Below are 20,430 nucleotides of genomic sequence, written 5' to 3' on the forward strand. Positions count from 1 at the left end.
ATGAAAGACAGCCCTTGTTCTCCAGAAGCTTATGTTTTTAAGTAAACTTTTTTAAATGTAATTTAAATTTAATTTAATTTAAATTTAATTTTTTAACTTAACAAAATCTTTTTTCTCTCCCTTCTGCTCTTACCCTTCCATGGGAAAAAAAGCAAAACAAAACTCTAACAACAACCATACACAATCAAGGAAAAACAAATTCCTATGTTGGTGATGTCAATAGCTTATATTTTAATAAGGGAAATAGTACACATAGGGAAATGATGGTCAAGGATAAGTATTTTGGTTTGGAAAGTCACAAGGATAGTGAGTGGGACCAAAAAGTAGATTGATACATCCTATCCAGAAACAATGGCAGAGTTGATTTGATCATGGCTCATGGTTCTAGACTTAGAAGGGGAAAGGAAAGGAAAGGAAAATGACAATTTTTGGTGAGGAGACTACAGAGGAGATGGCTGGGCATTGGGAAGCAAAAGACAGTCGATGCGCACCACTGGTATCCTTGTAATATCAAGAGAAATTGAAGGTGGCCCCCAGATTGCTAAGAAGGCTCACTTGGCAAACTTATAGAAAAAATATGAGTAAGAGTCCCATTGAATGAGCAGGAATGGATATGTGGGGATGTGCATCATTAGAAGGATGATCCACATCAATGAGATCACAGATCCACTGGAATATTGGTTTTGGTTAGCTCCTATAAAGTTATTTCCTGAATGGTAGTAGGGATTTAAATGAAAAAAGGGTTGTACCTTCTCTGACTTGACCTTTCTTTTCAATTCATTCCCTTGAGAGTTTCCCCACATAGTGAGACTTATCATGGTATAATGGTAAGGGAAGTTGAAGATCTTCCTTGCCCCTTAATAGGCCCATGTGACCTGCTTTGAGCTTTGGCCCAGGTCACAGCTTGACCCACATGAAGCATATGGTGGGAGGAGCTTGCTGAATGGGTGGAACAGGAAGGGTGGAGCAGGGACAGAGAGTAAGGCAGAGCTGAGAGAGAGCCAGCAGAGCACAGCAGCTAGCATGAGTGAAAGAGGGAGTGATTTTTCCTAAGGGAACTTGTTAGTGAGCCTGATGGAAGGAAGGCTTGAGGATGGGGGTGCTGCCTTTATTGGTAATGTGTACAAACTTACATGGTGGAATTGACTTTCTGGTATCTGAATACATATTTTGGTTTCATCTTTGAGGAACAGCATTTATATTTTGCAAATTTACCCTGGAAATATGCATGCATATGCACAGAGGCTACTGCAGGTATCATACTGACCAGAAACTTAGCTGAGTGTTAGGAACACACAAAAAAAGCAAGAAATAATTCCTGCCTTCAAGGAATTGTTGAGTTGTTTTTCAATCATGTCCAACTTTGTGAATCCATTTGAGGTTTTCTTGGCAAGGATACTGGATTGGTTTGCCATTTCCTTCTCCAGCTCATTTTACAGGTGAGGAAACTGAGGCAAAGAGGGTTAAATGACTTTCTCAAGGTAACATAGCTAGTAAGTTTCTGAGGCCAGATTTGAACTCAGGAAGGTGAGTCTTCCTGACTCTAGACCTGGTAATCTATCCACTGCACCACTTAAACCTGAGGCACTGAGAAAGTGACTGATTTGCCCACGTTCATAAAGTTAGCATATGACAAAGGACTTGGACCCAACCGTTCAGCCACTTACACCACAGTGACAAGGCCTACAGTAATCTTGGCCAACTTTTTAGTCTGTATCAATATCCATTTTTCTTTAGGGGTGTGCTGAAGCCAGCTAGCTTGACCATCAAGAGCCGAATGTTAAATTTTAAGTGTGAGCATTTTAATCTCAAATCAGAGTTTGATTTATTGTTCTGTTGATTGTCTAGACTTATGAAAGTGATAGGAGAAATGCAGTGATGCAGATTAAACTTAAAAGTGCACTGTGGGCTTTGTTGTTAAACATTTATCAGCACTTTACTACCTTCCTTGAACACAACTGTAATTTCCATAGCTTTGTTCCTCTACCACTCCCTTTGCCCAACTAGAATAGAAGCCTCTAGTGGTCAAGAATTGTGTCTTACAGTTGTTTATATCCTGCTTTAGCATCTAGGACTACGCTGGTTCCCAAGAACTCATCCAATTATGACATTAACCTTCTTTGGGTCACCAATGGAGCCCTGTTGAGGTCTCTTCAGAAAGATGTCTCAGAGGGAGCCCCCTCATGCCAATTCTCCAAGGATGCCAAATGCTACCCCAAGAGACTGGGGCTGTCCAGCAACTGCTCACCTTCCCATTTCCATTGAAGACCTCGAGACATGTCCTTCCACTGAAATCCAGCCACGAAGGGCAGGCGACCATTATACTGCACCTTCAGATGAGTGCTGCTCTCCACGTGGCCCTGGGAGAAACTGGAATGTTGGAGCTGTGTTCGGTAATCCACTTGCCTCTCAGGCACCTGCAGCAGGAACTGGGAAAACAAAGGACATGTGGTGGCTGATGGCATCCTCAGCACTCCTCTGAAGGACAGGACCCATAGTGGTAATGAAATTATTGGATCATAGCTTTAAAGCAGAGGTTTATGACCTAGATGTATGAATTAAAAAAAAAAATTGATGAATGCATTTCAGTATAACTGGGTTGGTTTTTTTTTGGTTTTTTTGGCAATCTTACTTATTTATCTTACACATTTAAAACCATTATTCTGAGAAGGGGTGCATAGGCCTCATCAGACAGCAAAAAAAGACATAAAAAAGGTTAAGAACAAGGGTCCTTGTGCTCACTTTGACAGCACATATACTAAAACTGGAATGATACAGAGGACATTAACATGGCCCTTGCACAAGGGTGACATACATGTTTGTGAAGCATTCCATATATTTATAAATAAAAGAGTCTAAGGATAAAGTTATAAACACTAAAAAAAAAAAAAAAAAAAAAAAAAAGAACATGGGTCCTTAACTTTGGCAATTAGGGACCACCAAAAAAAGTTTTAAAGCTAGTAGGAACCTTAGAGGTCATCAAATCCAATCCTCTCATTTTTATAAATGAGGAAACTGAGGCCCAGAGAGGTTAAATGACTTGCTTGGGCTCACACATGCTAGTCAAGTGCTTGTGGTGGGATTTGAACCCAAGTCTTCCTGACTCCAGATCTAGCACTCATCTAGCATTTCTTCACCAAATCACACTATCTCTTTGTGATAGGGAACAAGTGCTCTCCGGCCATCAGCTCTGTTGGTCATCAAGTTTCCAGCCAGCAGGAATCCATATCACCATCTATGGTCCTGTCTGGAGGCAGGGGCTACACTAAATGATGGCTTGAATTCTCCAATAATTATAGGTCTCTGTGACTTAGACATATCTCAATTTCCCCTTCTATTCATTGTGCTTTGCCACCCCTACACTGCATTTCAACAGCCTCAGGAAGAGTCGGCAGGGCTTACCTCCATGAAGTAGTTACTCAGGGCTGGGCCAGAGTCATTCTTGAAAGTCTGACTAATTCGGAGCTTCCTTTTGTTGTTGAGCTCATCCCAGTGTTTCCCATAACTCACTTCCAACATGGAATGGAGGCGGGACATGCTCTCCTCATGCTGCAGTTGAACCTGGTGGACATAGATCCCACAACATTGACTCCCCAAGGTTAGACTAGCCCATTAAATATCATCTCTGTAAGGCTATGAGCTTCTGGGATACAGAGCCTTGTCTTATCAATACTTTGCATCTTCTCCAGCGCCTAGCACAGTTCTCTACACTAAGAGCTAGTTGAATCAACTCCATCTCCACGACTCTATACTACATAATACTTAATCAGACCTTTCTCCCTTTTCTTCTTATCTCCCTCTCTCCTCTGTCAGCCCATTTTTTTTTCAATTAATAAACATTTCTTTTTTCTTCCTCATACCTACCCATACATTGGAAGGGGAGGAAGGAAGAAAAAGAAAAGTCTCATAACAAATATGCATAACCAAGCAAAATAAGTTCATGAATCACTCCAATCCAGAAATGAACGTCGCATTGTTCATCTCTGTCAAGACCCACCTTTTTTTAAAGGAGGCCACTCCTTGAAAGAAGTTGAAAGCTTGGGAAATGGGGGTATGGAATAATAGAAAAAAATGGAGGGAGTAGGAACTAAAATAAAACTTCTTTGAGAATCAGACCACATCTGGAATATTGTATTCAATCGGCAACACCATTTAAGAGTATTGTAAGTTGAGGAGCTTGCAAGGAGGGCAATCAGGATGGTGAAAGATGTTGGGTCCATAATATACAAGGTCTAGTTGAAGGAACCAGGAGTTTAGTGAGGAACGATAAGACTATATTCAAGTATATGAATCTGAAAGGGAGGAGAGAGGGAATCTGTTCTGTTTGGCAGAAGACAGAGCCAGAGGCAATAGGTAGAAGTCACAAAATGGCAAATTTGGACTGGATGTCCAGAAAAACCTAAGTGGAATGATCCAGAAGTAGACTGGGCTTCCTTGAGAACTGGTTGGTTCCTTTTCAATGGAAGTATTCAAGCAGAGGAAGGATGATGACTTGTTGAGTAGATGAAAGTGAGGATTTCTTTTCTTTTGGATATGATTTGGACTCAATAGGTACTTGGGTCCCTTCTACCTCTAAATTTTGTGATTCTGTCAAAATATAAACTGAGATGATTTACACACCCTTTAGGGAACTTTACTTAATAATTAAGTACAAAGTTGGGAGAAAGAAGTTATGAGAACCCATAGAATCTCAGAACTGGAAGAAACTCAGAGGTCATCTAATCCACACTGGTGGATTTGGCTTTTGAGGACCTGCATTCAAAACCTAGTCTTACTACTTCTCAGTGACCTTGGGAAAGTCACTTAAAACTCTCTAGGATTTGGTTTCCTTAAACGTAAAATGAGGAGGTTAGATCAAATTATACGTAAGGCCTGCTCCAATGTCAAACCTAGGATTCTTTTGAACATTCCCTCTACAACATCTCTCACACATATTTATTCTTCTGCCAGAATACTTTCAAAGTCAGAGAACTTTTTGCTTGATCATAGAGATGGCCATTCCATTGTTGACTCCTTTAGGAAGCTGTTTCTTATGATTATCTTAGAAATCAACCTCCTTGGAACTTCCAACTCTTGGTCCTAGTTCTGCCTGTAGAGCTACACTGAAAACATCTCCTACCCCTTCCAATTCCTTTCCATTTCTAGAAGACAACTGTCATCTCTCCCCACTGCCACCCAAGCTTTCTCTTCTTCAAGGAAAACATTCCTAGTTCCTTCCATCGATCCTTTTATGTTATGGTTCCTAGAGCCCTCTTTTTCTTTGTGGCCCTTCCTCTGGATGTATTCCAGTTTGTCAATGTCCTTCCTAAAATGCTTTTCCCTTCACTAGATGTGAACACAAAGGTCCATGTTCTGGCCAGTAGAGCTTAGTGTCATGAGAGATCACTCACAAGAAGGGGAAACAAGTGGAGAGAAGGAGAACCCAGTCTTTTGGTCTCTCTCAGCAGCTAGGTAGGCAGCAGCAGCTGGCTGGGTAACCCAGCCAACCAAACAAGAAATAATGCTTTCTTTGTTTCCTGCAACTGCTGGGCACACCTAAACCTACTCTCCTTCAATTTAGTCTCTCTGGTGGGATCTGGCCAGGGAGGAGTTTTTGGACCGTAGTGAGGATCCTGAATCACTTAATAAATGCTCCTGGAATGACTGAATGAATGAATGTCAAGGGGCACAGAAAACGATTGTGTGGATTACTGTTGTAAAGAAGTCTGGCCTTAAACATTGGATTCATTTGACTTCCCTCCAAAGCAAATTATAAAGGAAGTTAGAGCTCCTATCTATGATATACGATCATGGCAACAACTGTGAATTAGGAAAATAGATCAATAGAACCCCCTTTATAGTCTCATTCCCAGGGCAACAGTAAAGGCAGACTAGAGCTTAATACAGACATCTATCCTACTCAGCCACCTACCTTGTGGTTGTACGTGGGCACCTGAGTGCAATGAAACTCGTGCCCAAGGTCCAGCTTGTACACCTCCAGGCGATTCTCCACTTTGAGCTTCTGGCCGGCATTGCATTCCTGCTGGAGGTGCTTGGCCTCTCCTATGCCGGTCAACACAGAAAGACCTGCCCTTCTCCTACCAGGCAAACACACAGCCCAGCTCCTGGGATAGGAGAGCACAGGATGCCCACAGCCCCAGAAAACTATCCCTTCTTTAATATTGAATGAGTCTCAAGAGAGGGTCATGACATGGTACAGTGGAAAGAGAGTTGGATTTGGAATCAGAGAAGATGTGTTCAAATCCTGGTTCTGCTGCATAAAGCCTTTGGCCAAATCACAACATTTATCTGGTGCCTCAGTTTCCTCATCTGTAAAATGTGAGAATTGGACTAGATGTTCACAAAGGTCTTCTCCAGCTCTAAATCTATGATCCTGTAATACCTCCATTGAAGTAGAGGTAACATTTCCACCTAGTTATGGGATGGAAATGACTTTTCCTTCTTAAGGCATATTGTCTGAGGTCAAAAAGTAATAGAATCAGATCCCAAATTTAAGTTTTTCTTACTCTAAGCCTAGGATTTGTGCATCTGTCTGTCTTGTCTGAATTTCAACTAATTTCAAGGTAGAAACTACAGCTCTGAGTTCACATCACTTTCTTTCAAGTGTCCTTTGCCTTCCTGCTACTGGAAGTCAAAACTTAAAGGGTAGCATCTTTGAGAGAGAACTACCATGCTTTTTTTCCTCTTAGTTACTGGCAGCAAAGAGGAAATTAGATATCAGAGACAGGAAAGGGTCTCATGCCCTATGTTATCAGTCAGTTTTCAGAAAGAAATACAGAAGTCCCCTTTCATTGAGGTAACAGAGAGCAGAGGGCAGATTACTGGTCTTGGAGTCAGGAAAGCTTGAGTTCAAATTCTACCTCAGATACTTATCAACTGACTATGCATGTGACTTTGGGCAAGTCATTTCATTTCTCTGTACCTCGGTTTCCTCATCTGTTAAATGAAAGAATTGGACTCAATGACCTCTAAGGTCCCATCTAGATCAAACTCTATGACCTATTTCTCAATAGAGAACTCAAAGAACATTAGCTTCCTGAATAGTTATGTTGCGCAACTGGTGTAGACAGGTCCAAGGCTCCAGTCCAACATTTCAGGGAAATGTGACACTGACAAAATGGTACAATACCTAGGAGCCCATATTTTATCCTTAGGGCATTGGTCCAGAGGCTCCCTCTTTGCTGCAACAGGCCAATAGCATGGAAACCCAGGATATCTGGCAGGTAAACCTCTCCTTCCAGTGCATACAACTGAAGTCCATCCTCTACCTTCTTCTCCAGGATTGCTGTAGAGAGAAAGGTCCACCAGGTGACTGGAAGAAGTAGAGTCAATCAGTGGAATACCAGGCCCAGGGGTGAAACAGTAGCCAAGGGCATGATCTCTGAATGGACTTAAGAAAAGGTAGGGGGAAGAGATATGGAAGACAGATCTGGGGCCAGTCAGAGGCGTAGAGAAAGAACAGGATTTGAGACTGAGGGAAGGATGGGAGGAATGAACTCAATGGCCTAGCTTTGTTCTCAGTGAACATCAAGAAAGATGGTGGCAGTCACTGGGAGTTAAGACACCTGGGTTCTTATTCCAAGCTCTGCCACCAATTAACTGCATGACCTTGAACAAATAACTCCATCCCTCTGAGTTTACATTTCCTCATCTGTGAAGTGAGGAAATTAGACTAGAAGATCTTTAAAGTCCCTTTCACCCCAAAACATTTTGCACTTCTATGAGGCTTGTGGCAGGGGTGGGGAACAGAATCAGAGTAGAGTGGGGGAAGGGGACTAGAAGGAAGAAGAAAGAATGGGAAGGAATTCACAATATACAAGGCTACAGGGACAGAGGCTTGTTCCTTCCTCCTTACCTGACAAGAAGGCTTTGTCCTTGAGCACATTCATCAGAGACACAGAGAATGTCATCTTCCTGCCCGCTTGTTTGGTGATGTTGCCCATGAGAATGACAGGGCTGCCTCGTCTGATCAGTTTTGCTTCCAGCTGAGTCTCGTATCTCTGTTCCCCCCTGGAGGTCTGCACGTCACTCAGCCCCTGAAATAAAGCACCTGTGTTCATGTCCCTTGTCCCTTTTTAAAAGTTAGACTATTAAATCTAATAGAAATGAAATACTAGGGGTTGAGGGGGATCTAATTAACTCTTCTTCTATATCCTAGTGCCCTTCTTGCTTCGCTTTTAAGAGATTCTCTCTCTGGGAGGGTTTTCTCAGAGATGATCGCATGGACTGAGTTCAGAGATGCAGAGGGCAAAAGGAAGCAGTGGGGGCAGACAGGGGCGGTGACCATTGACTCTAGACAGATACAAATGGACTCCCTAAGTAGAACTCCAATAATCCTGTGATTTCTGAAAAATAACAGTGTTCTGTCATGGAAAGAACATTGAATTGAAATGTAAAAGATTTGAATTTTCATGCCAATTGCCTCATTAACTTGTTTGATTTCTCTGAGCCTCAGTTTCCTCATTGGTCAGATGACATTTCTAGTTCAAACATTCTACAAGTCCATAACTGACAAAGATGATCAATTAATTAGGGTCTAATTATTAGGCAGGTCCCCAAGTTCATTAAATGGGAGGTTATTGTGGCTTTGAGACAAACCTTCCCTCTCCAGTCATCTTCCTGCCTAGATCAGAAATCATTATTCACCCCTTTTACCCCCAGAACTTCTGGCCTGGGGTTTCCTTTCCTAACTGATGGCTGCCTCAATCACCTTGAAATAAAGCACCCATGTTCATGTCCCTTTTTTAAACCTGGGCTATTAAATCTAACAGAAATGAAATGGTGGGGGTTGAGGGGGATTTAATTAACTCCTCTTCTGTGTCCTAGTGTCCTTCTTGCTTGGCTTTTAAGAGATTCTCTGTCTGGGAGAATTTTCTCTGAGATGATCATGTGATTGAGTTCAGAGATGCAAAAGGCAATAGAAAGTAGTGGGGGCAAAGTGAATAGCGATTTGAACCTCAAGTCAGAAAGATCTAAGTTCAAATCCAGCTTGACTAACTTGTTTGACCCCAGGCAAGTCACTTAACCTCTGTCTGCCTCAGTTGCTTCAACTGTAAAAGAGGGGTAATAACATTACCTTCCTCACAGTGTTATGTTATCAAATGAGATAGTATTTGTAAAGCACTCAGTACAGTGACTAGCACATGGTAGGCACTTTATAAATGCTTCTTCTCCTATTCCTATTATATCACCATCTTCATGCAGGTCTTGCCCATCTCTCCCTTCCCTTTTCAGTTCTGGAGCCATAATCAAGTCAACTCTGTCATTATTCCTGGAAAGGACATGACAATCTACTCCCCTCTGACTCTACTTACCATCCTTGTAATTTTCCAAACCAAAAACTTTCCTAGCCACCATTTCCCTATATACTTCCTCTATTAAAATTCAGGTTCCCTGAGGACAGGGCTTGTTTATTTTCATATTTGTATCCCTCGCACTTAACACAGTGCTAAGAACCCCTTGAGCACTTAATAAATGCTTTTTTCATACATTTATTCATTCATTCCTTAGACATCTGATCACTTCCCTTCCCAAAGGAGGAGAGAAGGTAATGTGGCAGATGTGTTTTCCAAAAAAATACTGTGTTAGCCCGAACTCCTGGGCCAGATATTGCTGAGCCCGGAAAATATCTGTGTAATAAGCATCTAAAAGTCCCCATTAGGAGAGAAAAACACGAGGTGGTAAACATTATGCAAATAATCTAGAGATAAGGGAAATGAAAGTGCTATCTGTCTCCTGCAGCAATTAGCCCATCTGATTCAACCTCCAAAACATGCCTTCCATCTGTCCTCTCCTCTATATTCCCACCATTTCCAACTAGTTCAAGTTCTCACATTTGGACTATTATAATACCTTCCTAAATGGATTGCCTTCCTCCCATCTCCCCCTGCTCCAATCTATTATTCTTATGCAGGCAGAAGAATTTTTTTAAAGAATCATGATTATATCACTCCTCTGCCCTATACTCTGCAATGGTTCCCATTGCCTACATCTGACACTCACTGTCTGTGTGACCTTGGACAACTCACCTTGAGTTTCAGTTTCCTCATTTGTAAAATGAAGTAGTTGGACTACATGGTTTCTGAGCTCCCTTTCAGCTCTAGAGCTATGATTCTGTGTATAAAACCCAAACTCCCAAATCTTGCATTTAAGGCTGTCTAGCATCTGACATCATTCAATTGTTCTATCAGGTAACTCCATGCATAAGACTACTGAATTAGAATCAGGGAGACCTGAATTCAAATCTGACCTCAGACACTTACTAGCTGTCTGACCCAAGGAAAGTCACTTAATCTCTCTTAACCTCAGTTTCTTAATCTGTAAAATGTGGATGATGACAGCATTTACCTCACAGGATTGTTGTGAAAATCAAAGGAGATATATATGAACTAGTATCATTATTGATCAGGTGAGTGGCACAGTGGGTAGAGTGCCAGGCCTAGAGTCAGGAAGATCTAAGTTCAAATCTGATCTCAGACACTTACTAGCTATGTGACCTGGGCAAATCACTTAACCCTGTTTGCCTCAGTTTCCTTCTCTGTAAAATAAGCTGGAGAAGGAAATGGCAAATCACTTCAGCATCTTTGCCAAGGAAGTCAGACACAACTGAAAATGACTCAATAACAAATTATTGTCATTACTTCTACTGCTACTACTACTACTACTACTACTACTACTACTACTACTACTCCCCCCTTCAGAGACTCTATGGTCATGCCACAAGCCATTGGATTCCTCAACATACCTTAAATGTTCATCATGTCATTTACTACTCATGGAATTTCAGTCTCTCCTCTGCTCCCTGAATTCCAAGGTCAATCAGAAATGCTACAACTTCCATAAAGCCTTCTCTAAGGTCTCCCTAGCCCTCCCAGTTCCATCCCCAGGTAGACATAATCTTGCCCCTCTTTCAATTCTAGTATACTTTATGTCTACTCTTCCCACACCACTCATTTATCACATTCTAATTTCTATTAGTTATTTGTGTAGCTCTCATCTCCTAGACTATAAACTCCTTGAAGGCAAAGACTACAATTTATTCATCTCTAGTATACTGCATATGCTAGTCACTTAGCAAGTCTCTCGATGTTGCTTTGTTACAACAGAAGTCTAACAATGAAATACATATGTAAAACTTTTTTTGGTAAAATCTATTGAATGTAACTGAATTGACTTTGGGGTCCACAGACAAACCTTGATGTAATAGACATCCTTGTCATCCAAGATTATTTCCAGGTGGCCAAAGCGGGTACTCTGAAGAGAATCGATTTTTCCTATTAGAAAAGAACATATGGATGAGTTGATGACCTGATGAAGGAAAGTAGGGCCAAAAAGAGTAAAGTTTTCATTTAGTTCTTTCAGATTCAAGCTTTTATTTCTGAGTATGAGACCCAGCCATGCAGTGAAATAAACTAGGCGCTGGGCCTAGGAATATTTAGCCAGACCCTGCACCAATTTTCCCTCCACAGCTTTAGCTGAGCCTATTACTGGGCAGTCTGAGACCTCTAAACTTTTCAATTCAAGCTGTATTTAAGCCAGAGGCAATGTCGGGAAAGGCAGCATAAAAATGTGTGTTTTAGGGGTTTTAGTTGACCACACAAGTCAACAGTGTGAAACTACATTAAAAAAAAAAAACTAATGTAATTGTGGACTGCATTAATATTATTCAATCTGTAAACATTTATTAAGCTCACTGCATGCCAGACACCTGTACTATGTGCTAGGAATACGTAAAAAAGGCAAACACAGGCACATAGGATCCAGGTCAGGGAAAGGGATAGTCTCATTGTACTTTCTGCGGATCAGATGGCACCTGAAGAGTTTAGTGTGGTCAGTTTATGGAGCCACATTTCAGAAGGAAATTGACAAACTACAGTAAGTCCAAAGGAAGAGGAGGATGGTTAGAATAATGAAAGATCTGGAAGCAAAGGTGAAAAAAGAATGGTTGTATGAACTAGGGATGTTTAAAATGCCTGTAGAAGAGAAGACTGTGGTCAGGGTGGAACATCACGGCATGATGTGTCTCCTACTCCCTGGGATTTATTTAAATGGTGATTTTATGCCAGGGATCTTGCAGCAAGTATCCCTGCATTTGGAGGGAAGTTAAGTTAGGTAGCTTGCTATCACCATATGTTTTCCATTATTTTTCTGATGCTTAGAAGAGCCTTACAACAATGTATGCTTAATATATGCTTATTGATGGAGATGATCTTTAAAGTTCTTCCTAGGTTTAAGGTTCCATGAAAAATTACAACATCGCACTGAGGAACCACCAATTGATTCAGTTACTGGACAAGGACGTACTAGCAAGTCATTCTACGGTCTCATTCTTTTGTACACATACCATCCACCTTGATTTTTTTCTTGGGATGAAGTAGCTTGATTCGGAGCTTCTTCTGAGGCAAACTGAAGCTGAAATCCACACCCACATCCCTGGGTCGTTCTGACTTTGGTGTGCCCATAAAGAAATGGATGGTGGCTTCTTCAGGGATCCAACTCTCCTTCTGGAAACACAGAAGGCTCCCTTATCCCTTGGAAATTCTTCCAAGAAGATTTTATAACCCCTCATCAAGGATGACCTTCCCTTTTAGGTACCAGGGCTCTAAATCTCCATCCCACCCTTAACCTCTTTTGACCTCTCCTCCAAAGAACCCAACTGCAAATCTCATGGAGTTTCATCTGAGTCTCCCCTAAGGCATTCTTGAAAAATCCATGCCATTTGGCAAAATTAAAAAAAAAAGTTTAGGTATTAATGGTTACACATGAAAATTATACAGAATTCTGCTGCAGAGTACTAACGTTAGAAGGCAACTTTGAGATCACCTCATCATAGATCCTCAGAATGTTAGATCTGGAAAGAACCTTCAAAGTCATTTAATCAGAGAAACACAGAATATGAGAGTTGAAAAGACCCTTAGAGATCATCTAGTTTAACTGTCTCATTTGACAGAGGACACTGAAGTCCATAAGGGTTAAAAAAAAGAAACTTACCCAAGGACACAGTGCAAGTTAAGGCCAGAGCTGGGATTAGAAACCAGGTCACCTAATTCCTATGCCTTTGTTCTTCCTGCTATACCCTGCTGTTTTCAACAGTTTTCACTCAGACAAGTGGCCCATCTGGGAGGCCAGGTTGAGACATATGTGAGCCACAGGTTGGTTTGTGGGAACAAATGGCATTGGACATGCTATTTTGGCTGAGACCCAACCACACTGAGGTGGCACTGATAGGTTCAAGATGGAGATTCAAGGGCATGGGGCAGAATCCTGTTCTGTTCTACCTGAGGAATATAAGTATAGGCAGCTTCCAGCAGGTACTGCTGTAGTCCTTTGTCCTGCTTCTTTAATGTCACTGCTGCAGCTATTGGCACAGCCAGAGAGAAAGGTTGACCCTGAGCTGGGTAAGACACTTCGGAACACATCTGCCAGCCCCAAATGTGAGATGCTGGGAAGACACAAGAAAGAAAGGCAGTTCAGCAATAGTAATATTACCCTATTGAGTAGTATATCCCAGTTCCAGGGTGATAGATAACCCATAGCTGCATCCTTGTCTTACTGCTGATTCTGGAATGTTGGAAAGATGGGCAAAGTCCTAAATAGGGACATGCACAAACATTCCCTCATCTCTCCCATACCTCTAGGCTTCTATTTCCAAGAAATGGGACTCCATTATCTTAAACACAGACTTAAGAGAATGAGCACTTGCTTCTTTGAAAAGAATGATGGAGTTAAAACACCTGAGTTTATATAGAAGACTGGAAAATCTGGAGATTGGCATTATTCTTCTTGAGATTTGTCATTTCTGTTTTGAATAACCCTCTATTTGAGGCCACTCTGAACCTTATAATACATATTTCCAGTAATTAGCATATATGTGGCACCATATCCACACTGTTTCCAAACCCATCCTTTTAGGGACCCAGGAACTGAGCAAACACGTACAGGACTTCCTAAACTTACAGTAATACTCCTCATAACATTACCCTGAACAAGGAGGAGCCACTTTAGGGTCTGGAGTCAGCTCCTTCACTTACATCCCTTATGGAATTTTCCCTCTCACAATGGAGTGATGAGATTAGCTGCTTACCTTCTTCTCCAGTGCAGGACCTCATCTTTGAAGGGCTGTTTAATCGTTCAATATTCATCACACCATCCACAGTTGTGAGATATACCTTAGAACTAAGGGGAAAATATAGCTAGTCCTGGATTCCTCTGCTTACCTACTAATCCAACTATTAACCCAACTTAACAACAATCCCAACAACTAACCGAAGCTACTGGATGAACCTGAGATTACGTCCATCTCTGATCTCACCACTTCATAAATAAAAGTCTAAGAGATAGTTAACAACTGGGACAAGCCATGTTCAAAGGGAAGATGGGACATGGAACTAAGATCAAGGTCTACTCCTTCATAAACATCTGGTGAAACATGGCCCTTTGCTCCTTAGACCTACCTGAAATTCACCAGTTCCATGGATTCCTCAGGTGTATTCAGGAACATCTTGAGCTCCTGTCCCCTTTTTACTGTGATTCCTCCATCAAGGCTAGTGGAACTTCTAATACCAGTCACCCACTTCACCCCTGCTTTTCCATGGAAGCCTGCCACACTCATCTGAGCTGCAATCTGTATTAAGGCACTGAAGTAAAATATATAGACAAGCTGTGATTGGTGAGCCAAGTATGGTAGAGATTTTTTAGGAGAAACAGTTAGGAGGAAAGCAGATGATGGAGTGATAGCCTGGAATCAAGAAGACCTGAGTTTACATCTTGCCTCAGACACCTCCAAGCTGTATGACTCTGAGAAAGTCACTGAAGCCTCAGTTTCCTCAGACTCAAAAATAAAGATAGTAATAGCACTGACTTCACAGGGTTGTTATGAAAATCAAATAGGATAGCATATGTGAAGTGCTTGCAAAGCTAGAAAAATGTTAGCCAGGGAGAGTGGAGCCAAGATGGTGGAGTAGAAGGACAGACCTGCTCTAGTTCTACCCCCATAGCCCATAAAATACCTGTAAAAAATGACTCTAAATAAATTCTAGAGCAGTAAAAGCCACAAAATAACAGAGTGAAAGAGATTTCTAGCCCAAGACAGCTTGGAAGGCTGATAGAAAAGGTCTATCACACCAGGTTCAGAGTGGAGTGCAGCCCAGCCTTGGCCATGTGGCACAGCAGGGACAGGATGGGAACAGGCTTCAGGGCATGGAATCATGGGCAGCAGCTGTGGTTCTCAGATTTCTCAACCCACAAATGCCAAAGACAGCTTTAAAGGTCAGTAAGAAAGCTTTTTCACCTAGGTGAGAGGGGGGCATGGGTCTGGCCCAAGCCCTGGCCCTAGGGCTGCAGAAGTCACTGCACCAGCATCCCCTTTTGAAGCCCTTGGACTAAAGACCCTGGGGGAATCAAACGGCTCATCTGATCTCAGCACTGAGTAGCAGTCCTGGGATGAGGAGTAATGCTGACCTGGCAAGCTGGTGATGGCTGTTGAGAGGGAACCCTACTTGCAGATCCTGGACAGAACAGAGTGTGGTTGCTCCAAGAACAGATTGCAGGCCAGGAGAGAAGTAAATTCCTCTTCCTTGATTGTGCCACCTTGGAGGAACTGAGAACTTACAGGTCTCTAAAGTATACCCTCCACTTGACAAAGGACTCAAAAGTCAAGTAACTGACTGGGGAAATGCCCCAAAAGGAGAAAAAATAAGAAAATAGAAGGTTACTTTCTTGATGAAAAGGTATTTTATTCCATCCTTTTGGACAAGGAAGAATAAAACATACCATCAGAGGAAGACATAAAAATCAAGGTTTCTACAGCCAAAACCTCCCCCAAAAATATGCAATGGTCTCAGGCCTTGGAAGAGTTCAAAAAGGATTTTGAAAATCAAGTAAGAGAGATGAAGGGAAAAATGGGAAGAGAAATGGGAGCGATGCAAGAAAATCATGAAAAGTGAGTCAACAGTTTGCTAAAGGAGATCCAAAAAAATGCTGAAGAAAATAACAGCTTCAAAAATAGACTAACCCAAATGGCAAAAGAAGTCCAAACAGCCAATGAGGAGAAGAATGCTTTATAAAACTGAATGGGCCAAATGGAAAAGGAGGTTCAAAAGTTCACTGAAGAAAATAGTTCTTTAAAAGTTAGAATGGAGCAGATGCAAGCTAATGACTTTATGAGAAACCAAGAAATTACAAAACAAAACTAAAAGAACGAAAAAATTGAACACAATGTGAAATATCTCATTGGAAAAATAACTGACCTGGAAAATAGATCCAGGAGAGATAATTTAAAAATTATTGGTCTACCTGAAAACCATGATGAAACAAAGAGCCTACATATCATCTTCCAAGAAATTATCAAGGAAAACTACCCTGATATTCTAGAACCAGAGGGTAAAATAGAAACAGAAAGAATTCACTAATCACCTCATGAAAGAGATCCCAAAGGGAAAACTCCTAGGAATATTGTAGCCAAATTCTAGAGTTCCCAGGTCAAGGAAAAGCTATTACAAGCAGTCAGAAAGAAACAATTCAAGTATTGTAGAAACATAATCAGAATAACACAAGATTTAGCAGCTTCTACACTAAAGGATCAAAGGGCTTTGATATCATATTCCAGAGGTCAAAGGAGATAGGATTAAAACCAAGAATCACCTACCCAGCAAAACTGAGTGTAATACTTCAGGAAAAAAAAATGGAATTTCAATGAAATAGAGGACTTCCAAGCATTCTTGTTGAAAAGACCAGAGCTGAATAGAAAATTTGATTTTCAAATATAAGAATCAAGAGAAACATGAAAAGGTAAACAGGAAAGAGAAGCCTTAAGGAACTCATTAAAGTTGAAGTGTTTACATTCCTACATGAAAAGATGTTATTTGTAGCTCCTGAGACCCTTTTCAATTTTAGGGTGGTTAGAGGGAACATATATATATATATATGTAGGTGGGTATGGGTATGTATGTACGTGGATATTATATATGTGTAGGTATGTATATGTACATGGGTGAATGTATATGTGTATGTATATGTATGTATGTATATGTATATATATATACATATACATACATACATATACATAGGCAGAAGGCACAGGGTGAGTTGAATATGAAGGGAGAATACTTAAAAAAATAAAATTTACTATTGAATGGAATGTACTAGGAGTAAAAGAAAGAGAAAGGTTGAAGTAGCAAATCACCTCACATAAAAGAGGGAAGAAAGAGCTTTTACAAGGGAGGGGAAGAGAGGGGGGAGATGAAAGAAAATAATTGAGCCATACTCTCATGGGATTTGGCTTAAGGAGGGAATAACACACTCAATTGGATATGGAAATCTAATTTACCCTGCAGGAAGGCAAGGGGGAAGAGGATAGGAGAGGGAAGATAATAGAAAGGTCAGCAAATTGGGGAAAGGGATAATCAGAAGTAAACACTATTGTGGGAGGACAGGTCACAGGACAGAATGGAATAAATGAACAGCAGGATAGGACAGAGGGAAATGTGCATAGCCTTTTACAGCACAACTATTATGGAAGTGCTTTGCATTGTTACACATGTATGACCTGTATTGAATTGCTTGTTTTCTCAATGAGGGTGGGTGAGGAGGGAGAGAATATGGAACTCAAAGCTTTAAGAATAAATGTTAAAAACTGTTTTAGCATGCAACTGGAAATTAAGCTATACAGGCAGTGGAGTATAGAAATCTATTCTGCCCTACAGGAAAATAGAGGGGAAGGGGGATGGAAGGAGGGTGGGTAATAGAAGGGAGGACAGACTGGAGGAAGGGGTAGATGAGGTGCATACTGTCCTGGGGTGGGGGATGGGGAGAGATGGGGAGAAAATCAAATTCTTATGGAAGCGAATGTTAAGAACTGAAAATAAATTATATATTAAAAAATAAAAATAAATGTTAGCCATTATTATTTGTGTCAGGAAAACTACAGCCCCTGAGTCATACCTTCTATCCATCCTCAGACATCTGTTTCGGTCCTTTCTCTATCCACTATGCCTTCTATAAGTGAACACAGACTTAAGATAGTTGGATTATGTTCCCAAAATACGGAAAATGCATACTTCGTTTTACATCAATATGTAAAGGATCTGCGAATTCATCCACATGGTAAGTCCCACTGCAACCCTTTTGCAACATATAAGTCAAATACAGAAATCAGAAAAGCTAAGTGATTTTTCCATGGTCATAGAGCAAGTAAGTATCCAAGGCAGGATTGTACACATAGTAGACAATACAATGTCTGTCCAGCGCTCTGCCAACCAAGACATTCTGCCTCTTTTCATTCTATATGTTCCCATTCATCTTTATAGGATCAGAAATCTAAAGCAGAGGCCATCTAGTCTAACCTACCACTTAGCATAGCACCTGGAACATAGTAAGTGCTTAATAAATGTTTACTGATTGATCAATGAAGCCCTTACATTTTTGGATAAGTAAATTGAGATCAAGAAAAGTTAAGGGATTTGCCCAAAGGCACAGGGACAGAAAGTGTCAGAGAAGAGACTCGAATCCAGATTCTCCATTGAGCTAATGCTCTTTCTTTTCTCCTATTTTGCCTCCCTAAATTTTATTGCAGTTGCTGTTTCAGTCATGTCCCACTTTTTGTGACCCCATTTGGGGTTTTCTTGGCAAAGTTTTGGAGCAGTTTAACATTTCCTTCTCCAGTTCAATTCTACAGATGAGGAACTGAGGCAAACAGAGTTAAGTGACTTACTCAGGGTCACACAGCTAATAAGTGTCTGAGGCCAGATTTGAACTCAGGAAAATGAGTCTTCCTGACTCCAGGCCTGACACTCTATTGACTGTGCCATTTAGCTGTCACTAAATGTCTTTAATATGTTTTCAAATAAACACACACACATACATATACATACATGCACACTCACACATTATATAATGAAATATATAAATGGGGAAACAACTTCAGCAAGGTTGGTTGTTTAAAGCTAAATTTAGAAATCAATGCTAAAGAATGCTAGACCTGCAATCAAGCTTTCTCCATTCCCACACAAATACAGTTTCCTGTAAAGAGCGCCAAACTTGGAGTCAAAGGACATATATAAAGTGTCATAAATACATAAATATCAAAGGACATTTCTCATCTGCACCAATTACTAGCTAGGGACTAACTTTGGGTAAATCATAATCTCTTAAAGTCTTAGTTTTCTCATCTAGAAAATGGGAATGATGATATTTTCACTACCATTTCAAAAATAAAATATAAACTCATCTGCGTGTCTTTTAAACCCCTCTACAACCTGGCCTCAACCTACCTTTCCAGTCTTATTGGACATTTCTTTCCATCCCAGATTCTGTGAAGCAGATAAACTGGTGTTGTCTCTATTTCTCACTCACATCAATCCATCTCCTATCTCCATGCCTTTGCGCTCGCTTTCTCCCATGCTTGGAACACACTTCCCCCACCTTTACTTCTGCCTCACAGAGTTCCTCTTTTCCTTTAGCATGCAGTTCAGGTACAGTCTTTGCATGGAACCTTTCCTGATTCCCCCAAATGCTATCTGTGTGTATGCCTGATACAGGGGCAGGGTGGGGATAGTGGCAGAGAGATAGGTACTCAAGAAGGGAGGGACACCATTCATTATTTGTCATTAACAAGAAGAAAGGGAGAAGGGGCTTTGAGATCTTCATCTGAGAGGCAGGGGCAGGAAGAGGGGGAGCAGGGTCAGGGAGGGTTCTGAGCATAGCCCTAATCTGAGCAGAAAATGAGCAGCAAGAGGTAGACAAGAGGGTAGACCATGTGTTCAGAATGCCTTCCCTCCCAAACTACCTTGTATTTAACTACTCTAAATACATTTTAATTCACTTTGTATTTATGCTGTATATATTTATATATGTATTATTTGTTGTCTCTTAATGTGGAGCCTCCCCTGCCCCAGTAGGGACTGATTTATTTTGTACTTCTGCTTGGTGTCTAGCACAAAGCCTGGCATGATGCTTACTACTGATTGATTGGTATCTACCTCTGGAGTTGTTATAAGGATCAAATGAAATAAGGTATAAGGTATGTAAGAACCATAACAGCTTACATAAATGTGAACTGTTTCTATAAAAGTCCTGAAGTTGTCCCCTGGCCCACATGGATGATTCCATTCAGCTCCCTGTCCTCTGTGGCAGGTGAGAGTCATGCCAGAGACATATCCCTGGAGAATTGGGGCTTCAGTACCTACACTCTGGACAGCTCTTGGTACCTTGGTTTGATATAGCCCTCCAAGGAGAAATCTGAAAACTGCTTGAAATCCACAGTCCCTCGGATCCGGATGTTGATGGCAGCTGAGGTATTCAAGGCTAATTGCACAGGGAGGCCTGACACAGTTGGAAAGGAGAGCTCTTCTGTTGCCAAACTCAGCCTCCTGTTAATCTGCACCTCCTGACCCTGCAGCCAAAAGGAGGGAATTAACAGCTCCTCCTCTCAAC

The 20,430-nt window shown here is 41.2% G+C and overlaps 1 protein-coding gene and 1 non-coding gene across 2 annotated transcripts in view; one reads left to right on the plus strand and one right to left on the minus strand.

Moving 5' to 3' along the window:
- Positions 1–20,430, minus strand: part of LOC140504695 (uncharacterized) — a 179,634-nt gene that overhangs the window by 110,914 nt on the left and 48,290 nt on the right. Inside the window, exons 18-28 of the mRNA XM_072610020.1 lie at positions 20,205–20,389; positions 14,454–14,636; positions 14,084–14,175; positions 13,278–13,441; positions 12,344–12,503; positions 11,194–11,273; positions 7,856–8,036; positions 7,130–7,285; positions 5,912–6,042; positions 3,403–3,561; positions 2,249–2,429 (exon numbers count right to left, since the gene is read on the minus strand). Coding sequence (XP_072466121.1) covers positions 2,249–2,429; positions 3,403–3,561; positions 5,912–6,042; positions 7,130–7,285; positions 7,856–8,036; positions 11,194–11,273; positions 12,344–12,503; positions 13,278–13,441; positions 14,084–14,175; positions 14,454–14,636; positions 20,205–20,389 — 1,672 coding nt within the window. The remainder of the gene's footprint in view (positions 1–2,248; positions 2,430–3,402; positions 3,562–5,911; positions 6,043–7,129; positions 7,286–7,855; positions 8,037–11,193; positions 11,274–12,343; positions 12,504–13,277; positions 13,442–14,083; positions 14,176–14,453; positions 14,637–20,204; positions 20,390–20,430) is intronic.
- On the plus strand, positions 2,735–2,841 carry LOC140521751 (U6 spliceosomal RNA). The gene has a single exon (XR_011973053.1). It is a non-coding gene; the product is annotated as a U6 spliceosomal RNA (small nuclear RNA).

This window comes from Notamacropus eugenii, chromosome 1 (assembly GCF_028372415.1).
Source record: "Notamacropus eugenii isolate mMacEug1 chromosome 1, mMacEug1.pri_v2, whole genome shotgun sequence".
NCBI classification, from domain to species: domain Eukaryota; kingdom Metazoa; phylum Chordata; class Mammalia; order Diprotodontia; family Macropodidae; genus Notamacropus; species Notamacropus eugenii.